Source organism: Oncorhynchus clarkii, chromosome 16, assembly GCF_045791955.1.
Source record: "Oncorhynchus clarkii lewisi isolate Uvic-CL-2024 chromosome 16, UVic_Ocla_1.0, whole genome shotgun sequence".
NCBI lineage: Eukaryota > Metazoa > Chordata > Actinopteri > Salmoniformes > Salmonidae > Oncorhynchus > Oncorhynchus clarkii.
The window spans coordinates 24781541-24809338 of NC_092162.1; the positions used below are offsets into that span (position 1 = coordinate 24781541).

Below are 27798 nucleotides of genomic sequence, written 5' to 3' on the forward strand. Positions count from 1 at the left end.
AAAGCAACACTCAAGTGGTTGTTTTAAGGGGAAATATTTAAATGTCTTGGAATGGTCTAGTCAAAGGCCAGACCTCAATCCAATTGAGAATCTGTGGTATGACTTAAATATTGCTGTACACCAGCGGAACCCATCCAACTTGAAGGAGCTGGAGCAGTTTTGCCTTGAAGAATAGGCAAAAATCCCAGTGGCCAGAGACTTGCAGCTGTAATTGCTGCAAAAGGTGGCTCTACAAAGTGTTGACTTTGGGTGAGTTTTTTTTTTGTATGTTGCCTTGCACTCCTTGATTTTGCTTTTGAGTCTCTTTTTCCTTCCCTCTTTACTGCCACCTGATTTAAAGACTTGTTTTTTCTGGTTGAGGAGCTCCCAAGTTACCTAGGATTTATTTTTTCATGCCTCCTCCAGGTCATGGGCTCTGTCTCTCAAGGCCGCCCAGTCAGTGGACTCTAAACAGTCCTGGAGGGCTTGAGTAGCTTTTCAGCTTTTAATCTCCACCTTTTTAGCCTTCTCTCGCTGCAGTCGTGGTTTGTAGACTGGGGTGAGCTGAACCATGTTATTAAGATCCGAATCCCTGAGATTGGGTAGTGCCTTGGAAGAATGCACACCTGCGATGTTACCATAACAGAGGTCCAGATAGGCTTCATTTCGGGTAGGACATGTAACACATTGCTGGTATGATGGTAAATGTCCCGATAGACTGCACATGTTAAAGTCTCCCATGGTCAGCTTTACCGCTTCGGGTGACTCTGTTTAAGCCTGGGATACAAGGTCATGGATCAAGTCGGCAGCTATTTGGGTGCCGGAGGGGGCAGTGTAAACAATGAATTGTCTGACCTGATTTAATTCCCATGGCAGGTAGTAAGGCCGTAGTTTAATGTCTTTAGTACAGACCTGGTGCTTAGTTGTAATATAGGCAATATTGCAATATTTCTCATTGATGAATGCACAACTTCTGCACCTTTTCTCTTACCGGAGTTGATGTTTCGGTCCATTCTAACGATTGTGTAGCCATCCAACCCCACAACGGAGTCGGGATCCTGTTCCGTAAGCCAGGTCTCCGATAGACAGATCAGGCAGGATTGTCGGTACTCTGAGAGGTATTGAATACAAGCCCGTAGCTCCTCAGTCTTATTCCTTATGCTTTGTACATTGCCATGTATAATAGATGGAAGAGGTGTTCTGAAGGGTTGTTTTTAAAAAATCAGTTTCTGGATTCTTCCTCTACTGCCAATCAGTATGTTGGTTGTGGTATTCCATTGTAGTGTAAACGTTCAGCAAAGGGTCAGAGATTATGACATCTGCGGTTGCAGCTCGCTGTATCCAGTGGTGTAAAGTCAAAATACTTTGAAGTTTAAAGTACTACTTCAGTAGTTTTTGGGAATATCTGTACTTTACTATTTCTATTTTTGACAACTTTTACTTTACTACATTCCTGAAGAAAATATTGTACTTTTTACTCCATACATTTTCCCTGACAACCAAAAGTACTCATTACATTTTGAATGACAGGACAGGAAAATAGTCAAGCAGTGGTCATCCCTTCTGCCTCTGGTCTGATGGACTCACTAAACACAAATGCATCTCTTGTAAATAATGTCTGGAGTGTGACCCTGGCTATCCGAAAATGTAAAAAACAAGACAATTGTGCCGTCTGTTTTGCTAAATAGTAGGAATTTTAAATAATTTATACTTTCACTTTTTATACTTTAGTATTTTTTTTGCAATTACATTTACTTTTGATACTTTTAGACCTTTACTCAAGTAGTATTTTACTGATCAACTTTCACTTTTACTTGAGTAACTTTCTATTAAGGTATCTATATTTTTACTCAAGTATGACAATTAGTTACTTTTTCCACCACTGATTGAGGGTTAGGTCGACAGCTTGTTTGGTACGTTTCACCAAAAAACAGATTAAAACTAACAGCCAAAGTACTGCTATTTTCCTCATTATTAGCTATCTGATGTAATACCACTAAAAACTTGGTTGATTGAGGTGGATTGCAACTTTAAAACACTTTAAACAAAAAAACTAACACGGATTGGACACGTACGACAGCGTAACTGCTCCTTAACAGGCAGTTAACCCACTGTTCCTAGGCCGTCATTGAAAATAAGAATTTGTTCTTAACTGACTTGCCTAGTTAAATAAAGGTAAAATAAAAATTCACAGGCCACAATCAACAGCCTGATCAAGTGAGTGAGTGAGATACTGACAGTTTTTTTTAAATCCACGCCCCTACCTTTTTTAAGGTATCTGTGACCAACCTGTATTCCCAGTCACGTGAAATCCAGAGATTAGGGCCTAAAGAATTTATTTCAATTGACTGATTTCCTATATGAACTGTAACTCAGTAAAGTCTGACATTTTTGCATGTTGCGTTTATATGTTTGTTCAGTGTAATTACCACTGACAAACAAATAGCCCCATTCAGCCACATCTACTGTAGTCCCAGGCATGTTATTGGAGTCCAAACATTGTTTTAAGTAAGATATGTATGGGGCAGCCTGGGCGGGGTAGAGATGGGGGTGGGGGACTAAGGCGGTCACTGTCCTCCCCTAACTGTCTCTAAAGATAAGAGACAAAGTGCCACACATATTCAGTATTGTGGTCTCTCTCTCCGCTCTACAATGACTGATTCAAACCTTCCGTAAGTTAATCAAGTAACCTATTTTTACGTTTGATGTACTTTTGAAATTTCCCTGTGACATTAATCCTAAAAGGACATGATTTTGCATGTGTTGTTGGGTGTTACTACTATTAACAGTAAAATAGTATGGTTACTAATTACAGTAGGCAATACTGATAGAGATGTCGCGAGCTAAAGCAGGACGGTGCAATACATCTGACTTCAAAGTGTCAATGTTTAAATTGTGTCCCTGCATGTAAATGAATCATTAGTATCCTATTGTTATCATTTTTATTTTAGTGACAAGAACCTGGGGGAAGAAAATAGTGGCGGTCTGAAAAAAAGGAATAAGCAGAAGAAGAGCAAGGAGGATGCATGGAAACTTGATGGACCCAAAGACCCGTTTGCTATGGTACGAGTGTGTGTGTGTGTGTGTGTGTGTGTGTGTGTGTGTGTGTGTGTGTGTGTGTGTGTGTGTGTGTGTGTGTGTGTGTGTGTGTGTGTGTGTGTGTGTGTGTGCGACTATCTATTAACTGTATAAGTTGTGATCCTTAAATATGAGAAAGAGAGTACTCTGAAAAACAGCAAGTTGAGGCCTCCCACAAATGCTCTCATAAAATCGGATCTACAATCAGATCACCCTACCACTATTCTAACCATAACCATTTGGACGACAATAACATCTGACCCTGTATCAGTGCCTAGAGTGATCAACACTGTGTGTTTCTCCCCAGCTGGATGCTCTCCCGGAGGAAAAGCAGCAGGAGATCCAGAGGGCCCTACACCTCTTCTCCCTGGGCAAGGGCCTCCCGAGGACCCTGGAGGAGGCCAGCAGACGCCCCTACCCCTTCTGGGACACCCAGCCTGTCCCCAAACTAGGTATGGTACTTGTATGGTACCCAAACTTGTTGTAGGGTACATGGTTGATTCAAGACAGAGTAAAAGCTAAGAGATTAAAATAACAAGCCAATGTAAACCAGCAATGCTATCCAGAACCCTTTATTTATCCCTTTATCTGTCTCTCTCTCTCTCTCTCGTTCTCATATTCTCTCTCTCTCTCTGTCACACTCCAGGTGACGACAATGCCACAACCCATGGTCCTATTGAGGTGGATAAGGTCAGTGTTCGTGAGGAGCCTTACAGTCTACCACAGGGGTTCAGCTGGGCCCCCCTGGATCTGGGGGACCCTGCTGTGGTGAGTGACACTTCTCCCCTTCCTTCCTTACTGAGGCCTTAGCTGTTGTTGGATGCTGTCACTCTTTTGTTTGTGAGCGTGTTTGCATGTTATGGCTCTCTCTCTCTCTCTCCAATTTATATTTCAATTAAAACTCTATTGGCACGAATGTAAAGATACAACAATATTCCCAAAACGAATCGAAGTCAAAGTCAAAGGAAAGCTAACCGTATGTTAATAGTAAACATTGGATTTGATTCAATTGGATTCAATCGATTAATCAAACGAAAACACTCTCCCACTCTGGCTACCCTTCTCTCCCGTCCCTCCCCAGCTGAGGGAGCTGTGTGCTCTGCTGAATGAGAACTATATGGAAGAGGATGACAACACCTCCAGGTTTGACTTCTCCCCTGAGTATCTGCTGTGGTGAGTGAAGTTTACAGCATCTGAATGTATCTTTGTTTTGGTCTGTAGATAATCCAACTAACTATCTAACTATCCACTGCAACTCCAGTAGGTGGGTAGTTAATTGTGTTGAAAAAAGGGTATTTCTCTCTCTCTCTCTCCTCCAGGGCCCTGTGCCCCCCAGGTTGGTTGCCCCAGTGGCATTGTGGGGTAAAGGTGAACGGCAATCAGAAACTAGTGGGCTTCATCGCTGCCGTGCCCACTAACATCCGCATATACGACACGTGAGTCAAAAGAAGCCATCCATATGGATGGCCATCCGTTTTTGACGGATACAAAATCTCTGTGTGGTGCAACTATCGAGTGAAACAATGTAGTAGCACTGTTGAATACAGAAACAGTCTGGCACCCAGGCTATAAAATGTTAATTATTGCATACAGTATAATAATACGGTAGTAAACAAAGCATTATATCGTAAGCTTCTTGCTAGAAGCCCAAGTAAACATGGGTATAGCCTGGGTGTCGTGACCAAATGTGTTCCTCACAATGAATGGGTTCCCTAGGGAGAAGAGGATGGCGCAGGTCCACTTCCTGTGCGTCCACAAGAAGCTGCGCTCCAAACGAATGACTCCGGTGCTCATCAGAGAGGTCACCAGACGGGTCAACCTGCAGGGAGTCTACCAGGCCGTCTACACTGCCAGTGGGGTACTGCCCAAACCTGTAGCTACCTGCAGGTGGGTGCTACACACACATACACAAATGTAGACACACACTCAGACACACACAATATATAGACAGTATATAGACAGACTTCACTCTAGACAGACTTTCTGAACACACAAGTTAGTTATCTATTTGTTTCTCTTCTCCTGTTTACGCCCATTTCCATCCTGTGTGTACATGTTGGCAGGTACTGGCACCGCTCTCTGAACCCACGCAAGCTGATCGAGGTGAATTTCCCCATCTCCAGCCTGAGGGGCAACATGACCGTCCAACGAGCGCTCAAGCTCAACCGCCTGCTTGAAGTTAGTGTGTGGCTGGTGCCCCCCCCTGTGGCCAACACAATGCAACTACTACCAGACCCACTTAAATACACTGCAATACACTGCAATCACAATCTCATCCTGTGTGTACAGTGGCTTGATAGTGAAAACTGGAATTGACCCCAATCCTGCTCTTTCTAATCTCTTTCCCGTTCTGTCAGGCTCCCAAAACAGCAGGTTTGCGGCCCATGACAAGGGGTGATGTGAAATTGGTACACATGCTCCTTCAGGGGTACCTCAAGAAGTACCACCTGGCCCCCGTCCTGTCTCAGGAGGAAGTGGAGCACTGGTTGTTACCACGGGAGAATGTGATTGACACCTACGTGGTGGAGGTTGGTGTCCTTCCAATACCTTAGTCAGTTAGGCAAATTATTATTGTTCTCCGGGCTTTGGCAGTCCCTTAAAGCTGAAAACCACAATAGGCTAAACCGTGCCAATGGCCGCCCCAGGCACATTTGTTAATGTTTTTGTTTTGAGGAAAAATAGAATCCAGCATTGTGGTAAATAAAAATATATTTGTTGTTCTACCGCATGTTGAAATGATGTGAAATGATGTCAGAGGGGGAAAAAAACGGTGTTTGTTGTTTGAAATAACACTTTTGCTGCTGTAATATCGCAAAGCGACGTGGCAATTTCACCGCTATGGATTACAGCTTTAAAGAGTGACTGAACGCACCGATTCTGCATGTGTTTCTCTGTGGCTCATTAAGAAAAACAAGATATCAGTCTTGGGGGTGTGGTTCGATGGGGCAGTTACTGATGTTTGTCCCCCATGAGACACCATGGGAACAAAGCCAGTATTACTTCGTCAAAATAGCCCGAATGAATCTAAGATAACTCAAGAAATCTGTAATTAATTTAGATTTGTTTTGCCGAGGAGGACGTTTTAGTGGCCCAATTTTACATCTGGTGTTTGGTGCAGTATTTCTCAAGTAAATAAATGCATGACCTGTTGTCTTATGTAAACAAAGTCAGATCCGCTGCACTGATGGGCAAGTCAGTGTCACTGTCTGTGTGTTCTGTGGTAGGAATGGATAGAGACAATCACCACAGCTGTGTATCATGCGTTAGTGGGCAAGTGAGCATTGTCGAAATCAAAACCTAACCGTCATGACTCAAGTAAGTCATGACGAACTAACTTACAAAATGTAGTTTTGGATGAGACTGAACTTATGACCAAAATTATTTTTACACTTTGTAGTCAATTTGACACAAGAATACATTCTTCTGACTAAATTCAATGCCACATATGCCATATCAGAAATGTTACTACCAACAGAGTTTACTAAAAGGCCCAGTGCAGTCAAAACGTGATTTACCTGTGTTTTATATATATTTCCACACTATGACGTTGGAATAATAGAACATTATGATATGGACCTTCTAGTATAAGAGATGTTTGAAAAGACAAAAAAAAGTGTTGGCCTGCCAGGTGGTAAATTAGCTAATAGACCAATAAGAAAAAGAGCTCCCAAACTATCTGCCAATAACAGCTAGTTTTCAGTTTTCCCTTATTCTTATTAAGTGCAGGTAGTCCTTCCATGTTTCAGTCCCTTTTCTTCTCCAATGAACACCACCCTGTTTCCCTGGTACAGAGCTCTGCTGGTGTGCTGACAGACTTTGTGAGTTTCTACACCATGGTGTCCAGGGTGCTGAACCATCCGGTACACAAGGGGCTGAAGGCAGCCCATTCCCTCTACTGTGTCTCCTCCTCCACTCCACTGCCTGACCTCATGGAGGATACTCTGTTCCTGGCCAAATCTGTGAGTGTGTGTGTCTGGGGGCCAACGTTTATGTGTGCTGGTAAACCTGTGAGTGTGTGTGGGTGTCAAAGCTACAGCTATAACTGTGTGAGGGCCAAATCTGAGTGTGTAGGGGCCACAAATCAAAATGTGTGTGTGTGTGTGTGTGTGTGTGTGTGTGTGTGTGACGAGTGAATGAGTTTATTCATACTGTAACAATCCCCTTGGCTAAATGCTCTTTCTCTTTCTGTCAACTCTCTTTCTCTGCGATACAGAAAGGCTTTGACGTCTTCACTGTTCTGGACCTGATGGAGAACACTTCTTTCCTGGAGAAGCTCAAGTTTGGCATCGGGGACAAGAGCCTACACTACTACCTGTACAATTGGAGATGTCCCACTGTAGGCCTGAAAATGGTAACTATCACTGCAGTATCTGTTATGAACCTATCCCTTAAGCTGACTCTTAAAATCCTTACTTCTAGAGGTCATTTGGAGTCTTACCTTACCATAACTCACTTGCTACATATACATTGTGTATAAATGGATTGTAATTATGTTGATGACAATGATGATGGTACGTACCGCTAATCCCAACTGGAAAGAAAATTGTGTTTACAAAAAATATTTTAAAAGCTATTTTATATATTGAGTTTGTACTGTGCAAAATAAATGAGCAATAATTATTTTTTAATTTGACAGGTTGGCTTGGTGTTGCTGTGATGTCCATGACCACTGATAAGTGAAGACGGTGGACCAATCCAGGGTTTCCCAAACTCGGTCCTGGGGCCCCCCCTGGGTGCACATTTAGTTTTTTCCCTAGCCCTACACAGCTGATTAAAATAATCAAAGCTTGATGATGAGTTAGTTATTTGAATCAGCTGTGTAGTGCTGGGGGAAACACTGGACCAATCAACCAGCAAAAACATCTGAGCCGTCTATTTAAGTTTGAACTTTGACCTGCACTACTATTTGTTCTGAGGCCTAGCAGGCAATGACAAACAATGTTATCTCAAACACACAATAAACACAAATGATGGAAGTGACACAAAAATTAATAAAGTTTCCATGAGTTAAATGTATTGAAGTCTTACAAGTATGTGGCAAAATGACTGCATTTTGATTGTGGTTGTGATTCTAGACCAAGTTCAGCATCTGGGGGGGGGGGGGGGGGGGGGGGGGGTGAAGAGCATGTAAGAACTTAGGAAACAGAAATGTCTAAGACTTCAAACATGTATTTGCAACAATACCAAAGTCCTTCCCAATGGGCAAAGCTGGTTGTGATAATGTCCTTCCAACCAGCTTTTGCAGGTTAGTTTCTATCTTGCTCTTATGGAACATTCCATGGCTAAACAGGATATCAATGAGAAACAACTCTCTCTTGAACGTCTAAGGTATCCATTTGCTGCTATGGAAAGTAGTAAGAGTGCTACTAACCTTGTGCTGCTTTGGCGGTATGGGCTGTTCAGGGTACTTCAACAGTCTGTTCACATAACCTCTTGTGACCTAGGAAAGATCACTGAGATGAGGGTTTCATTGTCATTTGGGACAAAGCTGTGGTGGCAAGTTGGCAACTCCATACACTACAGGTCAAAAGTTTTAGAACACTGACTCATTCTAGGGTTTTTCTTTATTTTTACTATTTTCTACATTGTAGCATAATAATGAAGACATCACAACTATGAAATAACACATATGGAATCGTGTTGTAAGCAAAAAAGTGTTAAACAAATAAAAATATATTTGATATTTGAGATTCTTCAAATAGTCACCATTTACCTTGATGACAGCTTTGCACACTCTTGACATTCTCTCAACCAGCTTCATGAGGTAGTCACCTGGAATGCATTTCAATTAACAGGTGTGCCTTGTTAAAAGTTAATTTGTGGAATTTATTTCCTTCTTAATGCGTTTCAGCCAATCAGTTGTGTTGTGACAAGGTAGGGGGGTATACAGAAGATAGCCCTATTTGGTAAAAGACCAAGTCCATATTATGGCAAGAACAGCTCAAATAAGCAAAGAGAAATGACAGACCATCATTACTTTAAGACATGAACCTTCATACGGAAATACGGAAAACTTCAAGAACTTTGAAAGTTTCTTCAAATGCAGTCACAAAAACCATCAAGCGCTATGATGAAACTGGCTCTCTTGAGGACCGCCACAGGAATGGAAGACCCAGAGTTACCTCTGCTGCAGAGGATAAGTTCATTAGAGTTACCAGCCTCAGAAATTGCAGCCCAAATAAATGCTTCACAGAGTTCAAGTAACAAACACATCTCAACATCAACTGTTCAAAGGAGACTGCGTGAATCATGCCTTCGTGGTTGAATTGTTGCAAAGCAACCACTACTAAAGGACACCAATAATAAGAAGAGACTTGCTTGTGCCAAGAAACACGAGTAATGGACATTAGACCAGTGGAAATGTGTCCTTTGGTCTGGAGTCCAAATTGAAGATTTTTGGTTCCAACCGCCGTGTCTTTGTGAGACGCGCTGTGGGTGAATGGATGATCTCTGCATGTGTATTTCCCACAGTAAAGCATGGAGGAGGAGGTGTTATGGTGTGGGGGTGCTTTGCTGGTGACAATGTCTGTGATTTATTTAGAGTTCAAGGCACACTTAACCAGCATGGTTACCACAGCATTCTGCAGCGATACACCATGCCATCTGGTTTGGGCTTAGTGGGACTATCATTTGTTTTTCAACAGGACAATGACCCAACACACCTCCAGGCTGTGTAAGGGCTATTCTACCAAGAAGGAGAGTGATAGAGTGCTACATCAGATGACCTGGCCTCCAATCCCCTGACCTCAACCAAATTGACATGGTTTGGGATGAGTCGGACCGCAGAGTGAAGGAAAAGCAGCCAACAAGTGCTCAGCATATGTGGGAACTCCTTCAAGACTGTTGGAAAAGCATTCCAGGTGAAGCTGGTTGAGAGAATGCCAAGAGTGTGCAAAGCTGCCATCAAGGCAAAGGGTGGCTTTTTGATGAATTTCAAATCTAACTTATATTTTGATTTATTTAACACTTTTTTGATTACTACATGATTCCATATGTGTTATTTCATAGTTGTGATGTCTTCACTATTATTCTACAATGTAGAAAATAGTAAAAATAAAGAAAAACCCTTCAATGAGTCAGTGTTCTAAAACTTTTGACCGGTAGTGTACATTCACACAAACACTACCAGTATTGTGAGATATATTTTGTACTGCAGTCTCTCTCTATCTCATTCTCTCTCTCTCCCTCTGTCACACACACACACACACACACACACACACACACACACACACACACACACACACACACACACACATACACACACACACACACATACTTTGAAGTCGTCCAGCCATGTCCTGTGGTCGTAGACTGACTTAGTCATGTTGATCTTCTTTAGAATGGCCTGGTTCTCCAGAGAAATCTTCACCAGCTCCCTGTTCCTTAGGTCTGCGCTCACACTGGACACGCAATGGGGAAACATTCATGAGATTACATTGTCTCTGTAACCATAGAATACAACGTGTAAGAGGGTTTATAATCCTGTACTAAACGTTTATTAAGTATGAAAACACTGGAAACAAATGGGAAGCTGACATGAGCATGCACTGTCTTGAATAGGTGTTACCTTAAAATCTAACATCTAATACAGTTTATAACCCTTTACAGTTTACTAACTATCTTTTAACTATATATTAACTGTTTCACAGAACATAGATTCTATACATAGATATGGCTCAGAAAGATATGATTCCCATTCATAATGGGGACATAAGTAGCCTAATGTGACGTGTTCCCACCTGGGTTTGGGCTGGTACTTGTTCCAGTTGTCCAGGCCTCCTTTGGTGCCCATGGTGCGGGCGATCCTGGACACCAGCAAGCGGTTGTCCCTCTCCAGCTCCATCAGACGCTCCTGCTCCATCTGACAGGGACATTCAGTGTTTCCTCTACCATCATTATACTCACCCCTATTTGGCTATCCAAATAGGGGTGAGTTTCCAAAAAAACAAAGATCTTTAGCTTTAAGATCAATGTTCGTCAATTGCTTACCATGATCTTAGCGCTAAAGAGGATCTTTATGTTTTTGGGGAAACCGACCCTAGAACACAATAGAATAGAATCACAAAGAAAATAACATTGTAGAATGGTTCTAAAGGTACCAGTGCCACCCTACCTGAATCTTTTTCATCTTTAGATGACAATGCAGATATGTGCTGGGGGCTTTGTTGTCAACCATTTGTTTAGCTGTAAGACATTGAAATATGTTAGTAACAATATTGAATGAAAATAAATTCACTTGACAGATTTGGAAAAATATGGGGATACTGGTTTTCTTGAAATAACAATGTTTTTATATGACACTACTGCAGGTGTGATATTGGCTGCCTAAATCACAATGCACTCAACTGCTTATGTTTAAAACGCATTTGAGGTTAAAACACATTTGTGATAAAGATGTGTCCTAGCATATTAATCAAAGTAGCCTTACTTTTCTGCATTCTGTCCATGTGGTATTTGTAGTGTTGGCCATCCCACATTTTTCTCAAGTTATTGTATTGTCCAGTGGTCCCAACAATGGCTGGGAAAGCCAAATAATCTGCTCTGTTCATTGCGATATTTAGATAGCACCAGTCCACTTGAAAATAAACAATCGTCAGCTTAAACAGCATCAAAATTGATATTCAAATGTGTCAGAATCTTCATTTGGAACCCGTTGACCAAACATTCCACTTTTGCGCTATTATGACACACGACATTGCGACCACAGGCGCGCGCAAAGGCTTCATATTTTTGCGCTGAAATTCCGATTGGAAAGGGAGAAGGTGATACCTAGTCAGTTGTACAACTGAATGCCTTCAACTGAAATGTGTCTTTCGCATTTAACCCAACCTCTCTAAATCACAAATGCGTGAGGGGCTGCCTTCATTGGTTTGCGTACAAGTTGTTTTACTTCTGGTAGACAAATATTTGAAGTTGTTCTCCAAATGTTCATCAGCCTACATACCTTTACGCACAACCCAAATAAATACGCACATACATCGAAATAGGGTATCGCTTTCAGACGGGTAATGTGATAAAATTACATCCTGGACAGCCTCATATATGAATTCAATTACTTTTTCATAAGTATTTGCTCATGGTTCATGGAAGTAGTGTTCAGAAAGTGACTTTTTGGACCTGAATGCCAAAACATTCAGGAGATAGAGGTGCTCAAAGTTAATCTATTTTGCATACCACACCATCAGCTCTGACTAAGGCCTTGGGGTTGATATGTAAAGCTTATTAAACCTCTTAAAGGTTTGGCCCCTTTTTTCCAATTTCCGCCTAAAATGACATACCCAATTCTAACTGCCTGTAGCTCAGGCCCTGAAGCAAGGATATGCATTTTCTTGGGACCATTTGAAATGAAACACTTAATAGTTTGTGGAAATGTTAAAGGAATGTAGGAGAATATAACACATTAGATCTGGTAAAAGATAATACAAAGAAAAAAAACAACCGTTTTGGGGGTATTTTTTTGTATCATCTTTGAAATGCAAGAGAAAGGTTGTAATGTATTATTTCAGCCCATGTGCAATTCAGATATTGGCCACTAGATGGCAGCAGTGTATGTGCAAAGTTTTAGACTGATCTAATGAACCATTGCATTTCTGTTCAACATTTTGTGTCAGGACTGCCCAAATGTGCCTAATTTGTTTATTAAATAACTTTTCATATTCAAAACTGTGCACACTCCTCAAACAATAGCATGGTATTATTTCACTGTAATAGCTACTGTAAATTGGACAGTGCAGTTAGATTAACAAGAATTGAAGCTTTCTGCCAATATCAGATATGTCAATGTCCTGGGAAATGTTCTTGTTACTTACTTACAACCTCATGCTAACCACATTAGCCTACATTAGCTCAACCATCCCGCAGGGGTTAAAGTGCAGAGATCCCATCAAGAGCAGTGTGCGGGTTTCTTATTTTTTCTCATATTTTTTCACATACCAAACCATGCCATGACACCATGTCTTCATCAGTGGGAAAGAAAAACAGTGAGTTTTATATAATCTAAAACGTCACAAACAAGGTTGTCAAACTATTTATAATTTCTTGAACATGTTTTCGAATAAAAACAGATTATTTTTTGTTTTGCCTTCAACCTTACTTACAGTGGCAAGAACAAGTATGTGAATCCTTTGGAAATACCTGGATTTCTGCATAAATTGGTCATAAAATTTGATCTGATCATCTAGGTCACAACAATTGGTGGCGGAACTAGAGTTTTATACATGGGGTGGCCAAGGCTACTTTAGGGTGTCCATAGACTATGTGTCACGCCCTGGCCTTAGTTATCTGTGTTTTCTTTATTATTTTGGTTAGGCCAGGGTGTGACATGGGTGATTTATTGTGTTTCGTCTGTCTAGGGGTTTATTAGATTTATAGGGTTGTGTTCAGTGTAGTCGTCTAGGTAAGTCTATGGTTGCCTAGAGTGGTTCTCAATCAGAGGCAGGTGTTTATCATTGTCTCTGATTGGGAACCATATTTAGGCAGCCATATTCTTTGAGTATTTTGTGGGTGGTTGTCTTCTGTGTCAGTGCCACACGGGACTGGTTTCAGGTTTTCACGGTTCTTGTTTTGTATTCTGTTCATGTATAGTTTCTCTGATTAAAGAATCATGAACTTTAACCACGCTGCATATTGGTCCTCCGATCCTTCTCGCCTCTCCTCTTCGGAAGAAGAGGAGGAAATCCCTTACACTATGACATAAAATGTGTGTGTAATCCTAACCTGGCATCTAAGGAGCATGAATGAATCCTATGATTGCTGATTAGAGGTAGAAGTGATAATTCACTTAACCCGGAGTTCAATGTGGCAGATAGTGTGGTCCAAAAGGGTTACTTCACTAGAATTCTTTAACATTCTATGAATAGTCAGTGTCTCGACCTCAGAACTGCAGCTCGCTCTCTCTCTCTCTCTCTGTCTCTCTCCATCTCTTTGTACTGTCCTCCCATACTGGATAGACTTGGGTCACTCTGTTTTCATGAATATATAATCTGGGTTGAACATCCAAAATATTTTCAGAAAATAAAGCTCAAGCACCAAGGAGATTACATAAATTGCATAGTTTATTTACAACAAAAAAACACTGCAAGGTATCAAGCAGAAATGGACTTGAAAAATATAAATAATTTTGGTGCCCATCAATATTACAAATTTACAGTATCATATTTATGCTCATATATATCATGTTAAGTAATAGCAACGAAAGGTTTTGGAATTGGCCAAATCAAGACCAAATTAAATCTGTGTGACCTGATACCCTTTGGATTTATCATTTTAGAATGTCAGTGTACTAGCTAGTACACAGTGCAGGTTTTAATCATGACCAAAGGGACGGCCTAAGTGCCAAATTATCCTAGGTCGATTTAAAACAGCATAATTCTGTGGTTCTGGTGAGAATTGGCAAAATGTTTCACAAACTCATCCATGTTGAGGGAGAGTGCCCTCCTTGACGCAACACTGAGAATTCCGAGGTGACTTAACCTGTCATCAACCATTGTTGTCCAAAGGGGCGTTTTAATCCGTTTTAAAGCTGAGAAGCTTCTCTCGCAAGAAGCTCTGCTGTCTGGTGTAACAACAGAAATTGAACAAAGTCGAAATAGCTCATGGAAGACCTCTTTCCTCATCACCATGTTGTTTTTTTGTTCCTTTGCACCCCAGTATCTCTACTTGCATATCCATCTTCTGCACATCTATCACTCCAGTGTTTGATTGCTAAATTGTAATTATTTCGCCACTGTGGCCTATTTATTGACTTACCTCCCTAATCTTACTACATTTGCACACACTGTATATAGACTTTGTTTATCCCATGTGTAACTCTGTGTTGTTTGTTTCGCACTGCTTTGCTCTATCTTGGCCAGGTCACAGTTTTAAATGAGAACTTGTTCTCAACTTGCCTACCTGGTTAAATAAAGGTGATATATATATATATATATCTATATATATATATATATATATATAAGGTTCTAGAAACACAACAAAGTCAAGGAGAGCAGACGGTCTGTCCCTTCCACTTTTCTCTCTCCTATCAAGAAGCTGCTTGGTTTGATGAACCTCGTGTTTGAGGTCCTCTAATTCTGACTCAAAGGTCTGAGCAAAGGCAAACAGAGGCTCCCCATTCAAGAATGTTGTACTCTTTGGGTTGAGAGACTGGACCCCCATTATCTCGCAATTCTTCTTTGAAAAACACCTCTGCAGCTCAGCTGTGAGACTGTCAAGCACCTGATAAAAGATAGCTCTTTGGAAACTCACCATCACTTCGGTCACTATTTCTATGTCCTATAGTGCTCATTATCAATGAGTCGTGAAATCTTAAGCTTGTTTTAGGCTGTCTTTTACTCGCTGTTTGTACACTTATTTTGCAGTGCTCTGCCATCTCTTCAACCTCCTTCCATAGTTCTCCAAAGTAACCCTCACTTCTGTAGTCCTGTAATGTGTCTGTACGGGCACCTACTAGATCCACAGCCCTTGCTAGGTCAAGAGAGCTTGATTGGAGCATGTCAGAAAGACATTTGGCATCACCAAGCACTTTACAAAAGGTAACCAAAAGTCCTATGAAATGTAAATCTATCCGAGAAAGAAGGCCACTTGCCTCCACTGATCTATCACCACTATTTTTAAGTGTGATATCCTGTAGCACTCTTAGAACTGCTGGAAGCCTGTCCCTCAGATTACAGCATGCCATGTATCTGCATGCCCACCTTACATCTGTAAGTCCCCTGGGATGCTGCTGTGGATACAGCTCTTTCTGAACTCCAAGCCACTTGAGATGAACGCACAAGCCAGATACAAAGTTATGAAGCTTATGCAGGAGAGCAAAAAAGGGAACTGCCTCAGGCACGGATTTTACAGCATCGACAAGAACCAAATTCAAACAATGTGCACATAAAATGCAAATCTTGTACTGTTTTTAATCCGTGCAGACACACCGGAATGCTTTCCGCTCATGACAGATGCACCGCCATAGCCTTGCCCCACAAGATTATTTCTGCAGCCCAGACCATGTTTTTCAAGGCAATCAATTTTCATTTTTGTGAGACCTACTGCATCTAAGCTTTCAGCTGACTGAAAGTGTAAAAAACTTTTGTGGATGGCCCCGTTGTAATAGTAGCTCACTGTCACTTTCATCGTCAAGGAAATGACCGGACCAAGGTGCAGTGTGGTAAGCGTTCATTCTTTTATTTGAAATGTCTCCAACAAAACTGTCAACAAATCATAAAACAACAAAACGAACGTGACGCTCTGTAAGGCTATACATGCCACTATCAAAGACAACAACCCACAAATGAGAAGAGGAAAAAAGGCTGCCTAAGTATGATTCCCAATCAGAGACTACGATAGACAGCTGTCCCTGATTGAGAATCATACCCGGCCAAAAACAAAGAACCAGAAAGCATAGACTTTCCCACCCGATTCACACCCTGACCAAACAAACACAGAGAATAAAAGGATCTCTACGGTCAGGGCGTGAGACTCACAACTAAAGACGTGTTATTTTTTCTTTAAATCTTTGGTTTCATCTGCAATTACACTAAAAACGTCATTTTCTTTTACTTCTCTTATGATTTCCCTTTGTACCATCTCAGCTAAACCCTCAAGAACTTTGTTCTGGATTTGGTGGCTTGTGTACTTAGCATTGCCACATGCATGCATCCTTTTCTCTATGAGAGGGTCATGCTTTGCTATTTCTTCTAAGATTGTTAAAAAATGACCCTTGTTGTGAGAGTCATTAGACTCTCGATGACCTCTCTGCTCTATATTTTGAGTGGCATTTAATCGGAGCACATCTGCAATTGTTTTAATGTAAGTACAGTATTCCTCCACTTTCTTTTTCCGGTCCTCATTCATGACATCTGACATTGATGAGTTGCTGTCAATAGCCCTTTTATGCTGATTCCAAGCATACATAGCATTGATATGATGCTCTGCCTTCGAATGGAGCTTAAACCCAGATTCTTTAAACAGCGCCTTTTTCCAGTTACAAAAACCTGACTGTGATATGAAGGTAGATTCAGGTGTATTGGGCAGAAAAAAATGCCTACAGGCGAAACAATAAGTTGAATCTTGATTTACAGAATATTCAAGCAATGAATTATCCTCCCACCAGGAGCTGTTTTTATTTTATTTCACCTTTATTTAACCAGGTAGGCAAGTTGAGAACAAGTTCTCATTTACAATTGCGACCTGGCCAAGATAAAGCAAAGCAGTTCGACACATACAACAACACAGAGTTACACATGGAGTAAAACAAACATACAGTCAATAATACAGTATAAACAAGTCTATATACGATGTGAGCAAATGAGGTGAGATAAGGGAGGTAAAGGCAAAAAAAGGCCAAGTAGGCAAAGTAAATACAATATAGCAAGTAAAACACTGGAATGGTAGATTTGCAGTGGAAGAATGTGCAAAGTAGAAATAAAAATAATGAGGTGCAAAGGAGCAAAATAAATAAATAAATAAATAAAATAAAATACAGTAGGGAAAGAGCTAGTTGTTTGGGCTAAATTATAGATGGGCTATGTACAGGTGCAGTAATCTGTGAGCTGCTCTGACAGCTGGTGCTTAAAGCAAGTGAGGGAGATAAGTGTTTCCAGTTTCAGAGATGTTTGTAGTTCGTTCCAGTCATTGGCAGAAGAGAACTGGAAGGAGAGGTGGCCAAAGAAAGAATTGGTTTTGGGGGTGACCAAGAGAGATATATCTGCTGGAGGGCGTGCTACAGGTGGGTGATGCTATGGTGACCAGCGAGCTGAGATAAGGGGGGACTTTACCTAGCAGGGTCTTGTAGATGACGTGGAGCCAGTGGGTTTGGCGACGAGTATGAAGCGAGGGCCAGCCAACGAGAGCGTACAGGTCGCAATGGTGGGTAGTATTTGGGGCTTTGGTGACAAAACGGATGTCACTGTGATAGACTGCATCCAATTTGTTGAGTAGGGTATTTGGAGGCTATTTTGTAAATGACATCGCCGAAGTCGAGGATTGGTAGGATGGTCAGTTTTACAAGGGTATGTTTGGCAGCATGAGTGAAGGATGCTTTGTTGCGAGGGTTGTTAACACAGTGTCCAAAGAAGGGCCAGAAGTATACCGAAGGGTGTCGTCTGCGTAGAGGTGGATCAGAGTCTCACCAGCAGCAAGAGCGACATCATTGATGTATACAGAGAAGAGAGTTGGTCCAAGAATTGAACCCTGTGGCACCCCCATAGAGACTGCCAGAGGTCCGGACAGCAGACCCTCCAATTTGACACACTGAACTCTATCAGAGAAGTAGTTGGTGAACCAGGCGAGGCAATCATTTGAGAAACCAAGGCTGTCGAGTCTGCTGATGAGGATGTGGTGATTGACAGAGTCGAAAGCCTTGGCCAGATCAATGAATACGGCTGCACAGTAATGTTTCTTATCGATGGCGGTTAAGATATCGTTTAGGACCTTGAGCGTGGCTGAGGTGCACCCATGACCAGCTCTGAAACCAGATTGCATAGCAGAGAAGGTATGGTGAGATTCGAAATGGTCGGTAATCTGTTTGTTGACTTGGCTTTCGAAGACCTTAGAAAGGCAGGGTAGGATAGATATAGGTCTGTAGCAGTTTGGGTCAAGAGTGTCCCCCCCTTTGAAGAGGGGGATGACCGCAGCTGCTTTCCAATCTTTGGGAATTTCAGACGACACGAAAGAGAGGTTGAACAGGCTAGTAATAGGGGTGGCAACAATTTCGGCAGATCATTTTAGAATGAAAGGGTCCAGATTGTCTAGCCCGGCAGATTTGTAGGGGTCCAGATTTTGCAGCTCTTTCAGAATATCAGCTGACTGGATTTGGGAGAAGGAGAAATGGGGAAGGCTTGGGCGAGTTGCTGTGGGTGGTGCAGTGCTGTTGACCGGGGTAGGAGTAGCCAGGTGGAAAGCATGGCCAGCCGTAGAAAAATGCTTATATAAATTCTCAATTATAGTGGATTTATCAGTGGTGACAGTATTTCCTATCTTTAGTGCAGTGGGCAGCTGGGAGGAGGTGTTCTTATTCTCCATGGACTTTACAGTGTCCCAGAACGTTTTTGAGTTAGGTTGCAGGAAGCAAATTTCTGCTTGAAAAAGCTAGCCTTGGCTTTTCTAACTACCTGTGTATAATGGTTTCTAGCTTCCCTGAACAGCTGCATATCACGGGGGCTGTTCGATGCTAATGCAGAACGCCATATGATGTTTTTGTGTTGGTTAAGGGCAGTCAGGTCTGGGGAGAACCAAGGGCTATATCTGTTCCTGGTTCTAAATTTCTTGAATGGGGTATGCTTATTTAAGATGGTTAGGAAGGCATTTAAAAAAGAAAACAGGCATCCTCTACTGACGGGATGAGATCAATTTCCTTCCAGGATACCCCAGCCAGGTCGATTAGGAAGGCCTGCTCGCTGAAGTGTTTCAGGGAGCGTTTCACAGTGATGAGTGGAGGTTGATTGACCGCTGACCCATTACGGATGCAGGCAATGAGGCAGTGATCGCTGAGATCTTGGTTGAAGACAGCAGAGGTGTATTTAGAGGGCAAGTTGGTTAGGATGATATCTATGAGGGTGCCCGTGTTTAAGGCTTTGGGGAGGTACCTGGTAGGTTCATTGATAATTTCAGCACGAGCTCTGAAGATAGATGGGGAGCAATCAGTTCACATATGGTGTCCAGAGCACAGCTGGGGGCAGAGGGTGGTCTATAGCAGGCGGCAACGGTGAGAGGCTTGTTTTTATAGAGGTGGATTTTTAAAAGTAGAAGTTCAAATTGTTTGGGTACAGACCTCGATAGTAGGACAGAACTCTGCAGGCTATCCTTGCAGTAGATTGCAACACCGCCCCCTTTGGCAGTTCTATCTTGTCTGAAAATGTTGTAGTTTGGGATGAAAATTTCCGAATTTTTGGTGGTCTTCCTAAGCCAGGATTCAGACACAGCTAGAACATCCGGGTTGGCAGAGTGTGCTAAAGCAGTGAATAAAACAAACTTTGGGGGGAGGCTTCTAATGTTAACATGCATGAAACCAAGGCTATTACGGTTACAGAAGTCATCAAAAGAGAGCACCTGGGGAATAGGAGTGGAGCTAGGCACTGCTGGGCCTGGATTCACCTCTACATAGCCAGAGGAACAGAGGAGGAGTAGGATAAGGGTACGGCTAAAAGCAATAAGAATTGGTCGTCTAGAACGTCTGGAACAGAGAGTAAAAGTTTCTGGGGGCGATAAAATAGCTTCAAGGTATAATATACAGACAAAGGTATGGTAGGATGTGAATACAGTGGAGGTAAACCTAGGTTTTGAGTGATGATGAGAGAGATATTGTCTCTAGAAACATCACTGAAACCAGGAGATGTCATCGCATATGTGGGTGGTGGAACTAATAGTTTGGATAAGGTATAGTGAGCAGGACTAGAGGCTCTACAGTGAAATAAGCCAATAAACACGAACCAGAACAGCAATGGACAAGGCATATTGACATTAAGGAGAGGCATGCTTAGTCGAGTGATCAAAAGGGTCCAGTGAGTAGTAAGGTTGGTTAGAGTCACGGCGATTCAGACAGCTAGCCGGGCCATCGGTAGCAAGCTAGCAGAGGATGGAGGTCTGTTTTTAGCCACCTCGTGCGTTTCCGTTGGTAGGATTAGTGGGGTTCCGTGTGGTAGGGGGGATCAATCCAATTCGCAAAAAAACCCCGATAGATATAGTTATAGAGGCCCAAGAAAAAATAAAATAAAAATAAATAAATTGTCCAATAGATCTATTCAGATAGCAGCCGATAAGACAGCTAACGATTAGCGGACCGCAGATGGGCGTTCAGGTAACGTCGCGACGGAGGAGCCAGCCGGATAACTCCCTCGGGTAGATAACGTCGGTAGTCCAGTTGTGAAGGCCCGGTGGGGCTCCATGTTGGCAGTTGAAAGTCCTGGGAAATGTTTTCAAACGCGGCTGTACAGGACCCTCTTCTCTGGATCTTGAAATGTCTTAAATACACGTTAAATAATGTGTCATATCTCTACACATGTCCTTTTGGGTGCTTGATACCAGTTGGGAGTGGCTCGATGACATCTCCTGGCAGCTCTGGCTCACTGTCGTGCTCAGAGCCAGAGGTCTCTGTGTCATCCCTTGATACATATACTACATTAAAATAACACAAGAACCATTAGTGCATAATCACAATAAAAAATGCCACAGCCATCAAAACAAGAACACACATGAATCAACAACCAACATTTTAAAGTGAGCCTTAATCTGACAAAATCATCTATTACAAGCTGAAGCTAAACGTCAATTTTTAACTGGTAGATGCTCTGACCTGGTGGTGGTAGACTGGGTCCTTGTGAAGTCTGACCACACTGACTATGACTAGTCTCAGGTAGGGAGCTGCTCTGACCTGGTGGTAGACTGGGTCCTTGTGAAGTCTGACCACACGGACTCTGACTAGTCTCAGGTAGGGAGCTGCTCTGACCTGGTGGTAGACTGGGTCCTTGTGAAGTCTGACCACACGGACTCTGACTAGTCTCAGGTAGGGAGCTTCTCTGGGGTCCAGTGGTGATGCAAGGCCTGGGGTCTGTTTGCACCTGATCTGCCTGTTTGTGCTTCTTCAAAAATAAGTCTGATATCTCTCCCTTTCTTTTCATGCTTAATTGACCCTATGCAAAAATTAGACAGTACATGGTTACATCTAAGGATCCAATTACCCACATTTTAGTCCAATCTCAATATTAACTACAAATCCCCATTATCATAACTGTACCTTAAAATCAACTACCAGCCTGAGTTACTCGTTAGATGATGGCTAGCCCTACTCTGCAGTAAGTAACTTAGCTAGCTATAATTCCGTACACCTTTACGATAGCAAACAGGCTATCTGCAAATTGTGGTAATATTTTGAGTAACGTTAACAGATTGATAAGATCAATTGTTCGTTTTTAGTTCAAGTACGAGTATCTAACTGAGTTAACATGAATGGATTCCCAATAGCTGAATACTGACAGCTGTAGTCTACAAGTTACCCCACATTAGCTAAACATTTGTATACTGTAACTTACGACACTGCACATTATATGTGTGTATTACTAGCACAGATGTAAACATAATGTTAGGCTATCTGATTAACTGTCTGTTAACAGAGCCAAAGGTCTAACGTTAACTTACACAGCGACTAAACTTTCGTAAAAGTTGTTCAGGAAACCTAAACCGATGCTAAACCTTAAAACTTCCTTCAAATATGATGCTTTCGCCAATCGCGAAAAGAGCTTATGGAGCTGTGGAGATATTCTATCTCCTTCTTCTGCATGTTCTTCTTATTCTTATTCTTCTGTATCTCGCAACCAACGTTAATGTTCTCCAGTCCTCATCCTCAATTTTGATAAATGTGCTGCCGAATGTCAAAATAAACACTTATTTCAACAAGAGGTGAAATGAGATGTCAATCAGCATCAAACTGCCAGTTGCGAATTCAATTTTGGCGTGGCACCCGGAGTGGCCAATCAGATATCAGGGATGTCCAGTGCAACCCCAGGCACACCTCTGGTTCCACCCCTGACAACATTAGACAAACAGTCTGCTTAAACTAATAACACACGAACAATTATACGTTTTCATGTCTTTATTGAACACACTGTGTAAACATTCACAGTGCAGGGTGGGAAAAGTATGTGAACCCTTGTATTTAATAACTGGTTGACCCTCCTTTGACAGCAATAACCTCAACCAAACGTGTTCTGTAGTTGCGGATCAGACCTGCACAACGGTCAGGAGGAATTTTGGACCATTTTCTTTACAAAACTGTTTCAGTTCAGGATAATTCTTGGGATGTCTGGTGTGAACTGCTCTCTTGAGGTCATGCCACAGCATCTCAATCGGGTTGAGGTCAGGACTCTGAATGGGCCACTCCAGAAGGCATATTTTCATCTGTTGAAGCCATTTTGTTGTTGATCTACTTCTGTGTTTTGGGTCGTTGTCCTGTTGCATCACCCAACTTCTGTCGAGCTTCAATTGGCGGACACATAGCCTAACATTCTCCTGCAAAACGTCTTGATAAACTTGGGAATTCATTTTTCTGTTGACGATAGCAAGCTGTCCAGGCCCTGAGGCAGCAAAGCAGCTCCAAACCATGATGCTCCCCTCCACCATACTTTACAGTTGGGAAGAGGTTTTGATATTGGTGTGCTGTGCCTTTTTTTCTCCACACATAGTGTTGTGTGTTCCTTTCCAAACAACTCAACTGTAGTTTCATCTGTCCACAGAATATACAGGGAGAGAGTATAAAGGTTGAAAAAAGACAGGACGGGTGCATCATGTTACACAAAATCACATAAGCATACTTGATAGGCTAGCAAGCCCTCTTTGACGCAATATTCTGACTTGATTGGCCTCTTTCAACTGACTCAACTTGAAGTTGCATCATAGAGAATTTCTATGGCAGAAGTGGATGCTGAGTTCGAATCAAGCAGCACGTCGAGCAAAGTTGGTGAAGACGAATGTTCTGAATGGACAACATTAGTAGCAAAAACTGGAACAAAAAAGGAAATTGTATAACGTTGGAGTGGAGGATGCGTGTCTGAATGATAATGAATCTCTTATTGTTGGGATGTGTTTGTTGAGTAAGGATGCATATGTGGGAAACCCTTTTGAGGTGTTGAAAAGGGTGAAGTATGCACTGGGAAAAGTGGAGTCTCTCAGAGTGACCAGGAGTGGTCTTATTAGGATGAATTGTATTTCTGAAGAACAAAGGAAGATTGCAGTGAGCTTCAAAAGAAACCCGAACAACAGAAGTTTTGTGTTTTGAACTTGGGAGTAGAGCACCCGCCAAAGGAGTCATCTCAGGAGTGACGACGGATGTTCAGGTTGAATACCTGAAGAAAATTCCTGGTGTAGTTAGTGCCCTGCGTCTGACCCGTTGGGTGAATGGAGAAAAATAAGAACGTCTGTCAGTTCTGTTGTTTTTTGATAAAGAGCAAATACCTACGCATGTAAAGCTTGGTTATGTAAGATATTCTGTAAGAGCTTTCGTCCCCAAACCATTGCAGTTTAAGAATTGTAAAGGATTTAGCCAAGTTTCAAGTGTGTGTAGACGGACAGAGTATATTGAAGAACGGTGTGTAGAAGGACGCCAGTATTGCAATTGTGGTGGGAATCATGATCCTGAGCTCCTGGAGTGCCCTGTCAGGGTGAAGGACATTGAGGTGGCAAAATTTAGAGAGATCAATTGAAAATTGATCTCCTATGCGGAGGCAATTAAAATAATTGAGAAAACAAGTGATGCTAGTGAAGATATGGTAGTGGAGGTTCCCTCCCAGGTTCGTTTATTTGTTTATTGCTTTGGTAGTTTTTTGTGTGTGTATTTTGTTCAATTTTTGGGAATCCTGTTTCCATCCCGCACAGTAGGTGGCAGGATGCACATAAAATTGTGCGATCGCCAATATACCATAGAAGAAGAAGTAGAAGCTGTAGTGTCTTGTCCGCGAACAGCAGGAGTGGGCGGGCTTTCAAGTTTTGAAGCTATTGGAAAGTAAAATACACACCGCACTTCAAAATCGTAGTGCACTGGGTAGGCTTTTAGCACCCGATGTGGTTGTGTATTTGGAGTTTCTCATCGCCACTTCCAAGTTACCGTGGGAAAGTCACAAACTACAGTATCCTAACTGTAGGATATATCGTAGTAGGATTTATTTAACAACAGTTGAAGCCTGTTGCCTCCCGCTGTTGGACAAAACGGCATTTTCATTACATTTTCATTCGCTCTAGCTACAGTTTCAGTGGACTTGGAAGTTTAAATCCTTTCGTGAATTAAAATCGAAAGAAAACCCACCTGGCCGTCTGGTAACTGGTTCAACAAACTGCAGCAGAAGGGGAATGTGGTTTGTTGACGATAGCCAATCCTTCCGTTGGCTGTTCTCCATTTGAAAAACAGGTATGTAGGCTAGATATTATGTAGCAATTGATCTGTTTTGAAGTTACGCGCGCGTTTCATGAATGAATATATACACATTTCACGCCATACATTCATTGAGTTAGTCATTTTCCTTAGTTTGTAAACCATTTGTCTATAATTACATTTGCCATTTTCCTATCAAAAACACACGTCACCAAATTACATCACTACAAACACTGCACTGTAACTGAGTGTTTCTTAATGTTGCCAGTTATGTTCTAGTAACTGTTCTGTGATATTGAAAGATGTCATTCAATTGCCTGAAAGACAACTTGTCTGCATAGATTTTGTCGGAGAAGTAGGTCTACTGCTGTAGTCTACTTAGCTGATCTGTATATATAGGTGGGTGTGTGTATTTTGTGTTACGCTCAAAGATCAACTGCTCACTCAGACTTTGATGTTAAGGGCAAAATTGTAGTGTAGATGAACAGTAGACCGGGTCCAGGGGTACTCCCCCTAATAAAAAAACTAAAATACAATTTATAACGAATTTCCTACAATTCTACAGTTTAGAAAAAAACATTTTTAATTAACCTTTACTTAACTAGGCAAGTCAGTTAAGAACAAATTCTTATTTACAATGACGGCCTACCAGAAGGCAAAAGGCCTACTGTGAGGATAGGGGCTGGGATGAAAAATATAGGACAAACACACATCATGACGAGAGACCTAAGACAACAACAGCATGGCAGCAACACATAAAAACACAACATGACAGCAACATGGTACAATCACAAAACAAGGTACAAACATTGGGCACAGACAACAGCACAAAGGGCAAGAAGGTAGAGACAACAATGCACCACACGAAGCAGTCACAACTCAGTAAGAGTGTGCATGACTGAGTCTTTGAATGAAGAGATGGGGATAAAACTGTACGGTTTTATTTTTTATTTTTTTTGCAGCTCGTTCCAGTCTCTAGCTGCAGCAAATTGAAAAGAGGAGCGACCCAGGGATGTGTGTGCTTTGGGGACCTTTTAACATAATGTTACTGGCAGAACGGGTGTTGTATGTGGACGATGAGGGCTGCAGTAGGTATCTCAGATAGGGGTAGTGAGGCCTAAGAGGGTTTTATAAATAAGCATCAACCAGTGGCTCTTGTGACGGGTATACAGAGATGACCAGTTTTACAGAGCAGTATAGAGTGCAGTGATGTGTCCTATAAGGAGCATTGGTGGCAAATCTGATGGCAGAATGGTAGAGAACATCTAGCTGCCCGAAAGCACCCTTACATGCTGACCACCACCGCGTGCTAAAATAGAAGTTGCCTCTCCTGCCTCTCCCATCTCCTCATTGGTTTATAGAAGCAGATACCCACGTGGGTATCTCCTCATTGGTTATACCCACGTGGGTGATTGAAAGACGAACTGAGGTCGGTCATCGTCATGGTAATACTATTAGATGCCAGTCGCCATATAAAGTCCAAAGAAGAAAAAGCCTGGAAGAAGGTGCGATGACTAGAAACAGTTCGGTTGACAGTTTTATGTGTGGATTAATTGTCAGCGTAGAGGACCTTGTGCATTTCAGGTAAAATAACTAAACATTTATATCCCAGGACAAATTAGCTAGCAACAGCAAGCTAGCTAAATAGGACAAATTAGCTAGAACTGCAAGCTAGCTAGCTAAATTGCCATAAATGTTTAATGCTTTTCGACCTGTCCCCTAATTAATATAATTGGTTCAGAGTTTGTTTTGATATTTCAACCTGTGTGTCGTGATCGCGTTTGTTGTGGGTGGACAAAATCAATTTGCACTCGGCCGGCTTGGGTACGATGTTACCTGCCAACCTATAAATTACATCTCCTTAATCTAGCATGGGTAGGGTGGTCATCTGAATCATGGTTAGTTAGGCAGCTGTTGTAGAGGCAATCAAGTCTAGATTTAACCTTAGCCTGCAGCTTTGATATGTGCTGAGAGAAGGACAGTGTACCGTCTAGCCATATTCCCAAGTACTTGTGCTCTAAACCCTCAGAGGTAGTAATCACACCGGTGGGGAGAGGGGCATTCTTTGTACCAAACCACATTGTTTTGGAGGTGTTCAGAACAAGGTTAAGGGCAGAGAAAGCTTGTTGGACACTAAGAAAGCTTTGTTGTAGAGCGTTTAACACAAAATCCGGGAGGGGCAAGCTCTGAGTGTAAGACTGTATCATCTGCATATCTGCATATGGATGAGAGAACTTCCTACTGCTTAAGCTATGTTGTTGTTGTAAATAGAGAAGAGTGTGGGGCCTAGGATTGAGCCAAGGGGTACTCCCTTGGTGACAGGCGGTGGCTGAGATGGCAGATGTTCGGACTTTATACACTGCACTCTTTGAAAGAGGTAGTTAGCAAACCAGGCCAAAGACCCCTCAGAGACACCAATACTTCTTAGCCGGCCCACTAATGGAATGGTCTACCGCAGTGGTTCCCAAACTTTTTATAATCTTGTACACCTTCAAACATTCAACCTCCAGCTGTGTACCCCCTCTAGCACCAGGGTCAGCGCACTCTCAAATATTGTTTTTTGCCATCATTGTAAGTCACTATAGACACTATACAATACATTTAAACATAAGAATGAGTGTGAGTTTTTGTCGCAACTCGGCTCGTGGGAAGTGACAAAGAGCTCTTATAGGACCAGGGCAATAATAATAATAATAATAAATCATTTTGCTCTATTTTGCTTTATTTAGCCATCTTACATATAGAACCTTATTTGTTCATCAAAAATGGTGAATAACTCACCACAGGTTAATGAGAAGGGTGTGCTTGAAAGGATGCACATAACTCTAGAATTTTGGGTTGTATTGGAGAGGGTTTGTCTTAAATAATTTTTCCCACACAGTCTGTGCATGTGTTTA

General features: G+C 42.0%; 3 protein-coding genes across 3 annotated transcripts in view; 2 read left to right on the top strand and 1 right to left on the bottom strand.

Moving 5' to 3' along the window:
- The first annotated feature begins 2605 nt into the window (after positions 1-2605).
- On the top strand, positions 2606-8073 carry LOC139367534 (N-myristoyltransferase 1b). Its single transcript, XM_071105779.1, has 12 exons — positions 2606-2651; positions 2931-3042; positions 3365-3509; positions 3704-3825; positions 4139-4230; positions 4377-4493; positions 4774-4944; positions 5121-5235; positions 5415-5585; positions 6849-7016; positions 7271-7408; positions 7694-8073. Exons 1-12 carry the CDS (start codon positions 2632-2634, stop codon positions 7712-7714), a joined length of 1392 nt encoding a protein of 463 aa, XP_070961880.1. The 5' UTR covers positions 2606-2631; the 3' UTR covers positions 7715-8073.
- Positions 8074-8128: 55 nt separating this feature from the next.
- LOC139367535 (sperm axonemal maintenance protein CFAP97D1-like) lies at positions 8129-11666 on the bottom strand. The gene is made up of 6 exons (XM_071105780.1): positions 11486-11666; positions 11171-11241; positions 10797-10918; positions 10334-10457; positions 8429-8497; positions 8129-8146 (listed from the first exon to the last, which is right to left on the bottom strand). The coding sequence occupies exons 1-6, from the start codon at positions 11664-11666 to the stop codon at positions 8129-8131; spliced, it is 585 nt and encodes a 194-aa protein (XP_070961881.1).
- A 12800-nt stretch (positions 11667-24466) lies between these two features.
- LOC139368246 (supervillin d) overlaps positions 24467-27798 on the top strand; it is a 113888-nt gene continuing 110556 nt past the window's right edge. Inside the window, exon 1 of the mRNA XM_071106952.1 lies at positions 24467-24937. The gene's annotated coding sequence lies outside the window, so the exon portion shown is untranslated. The remainder of the gene's footprint in view (positions 24938-27798) is intronic.

What these genes read in the sequence shown, in the direction of transcription:
- LOC139367534 (XM_071105779.1), top strand. Translation starts at nt 2,632, where the DNA reads ATGACTGATTCAAACCTTCC. An exon ending in TCCCCTGAGTATCTGCTGTG is followed by an intron (nt 4,231 to 4,376) that starts GTGAGTGAAGTT and finishes TCTCTCCTCCAG; the next exon opens with GGCCCTGTGCCCCCCAGGTT. An exon ending in AAACCTGTAGCTACCTGCAG is followed by an intron (nt 4,945 to 5,120) that starts GTGGGTGCTACA and finishes ACATGTTGGCAG; the next exon opens with GTACTGGCACCGCTCTCTGA.
- LOC139367535 (XM_071105780.1), bottom strand. Translation starts at nt 11,666, where the DNA reads ATGCTGTTTAAGCTGACGATTGTTTATTTTCAAGTGGACTGGTGCTAT. An exon ending in CATGGACAGAATGCAGAAAA is followed by an intron (nt 11,242 to 11,485) that starts GTAAGGCTACTT and finishes AATGTCTTACAG; the next exon opens with CTAAACAAATGGTTGACAAC. An exon ending in TAAAGATGAAAAAGATTCAG is followed by an intron (nt 10,919 to 11,170) that starts GTAGGGTGGCAC and finishes TGTCCCTGTCAG; the next exon opens with ATGGAGCAGGAGCGTCTGAT.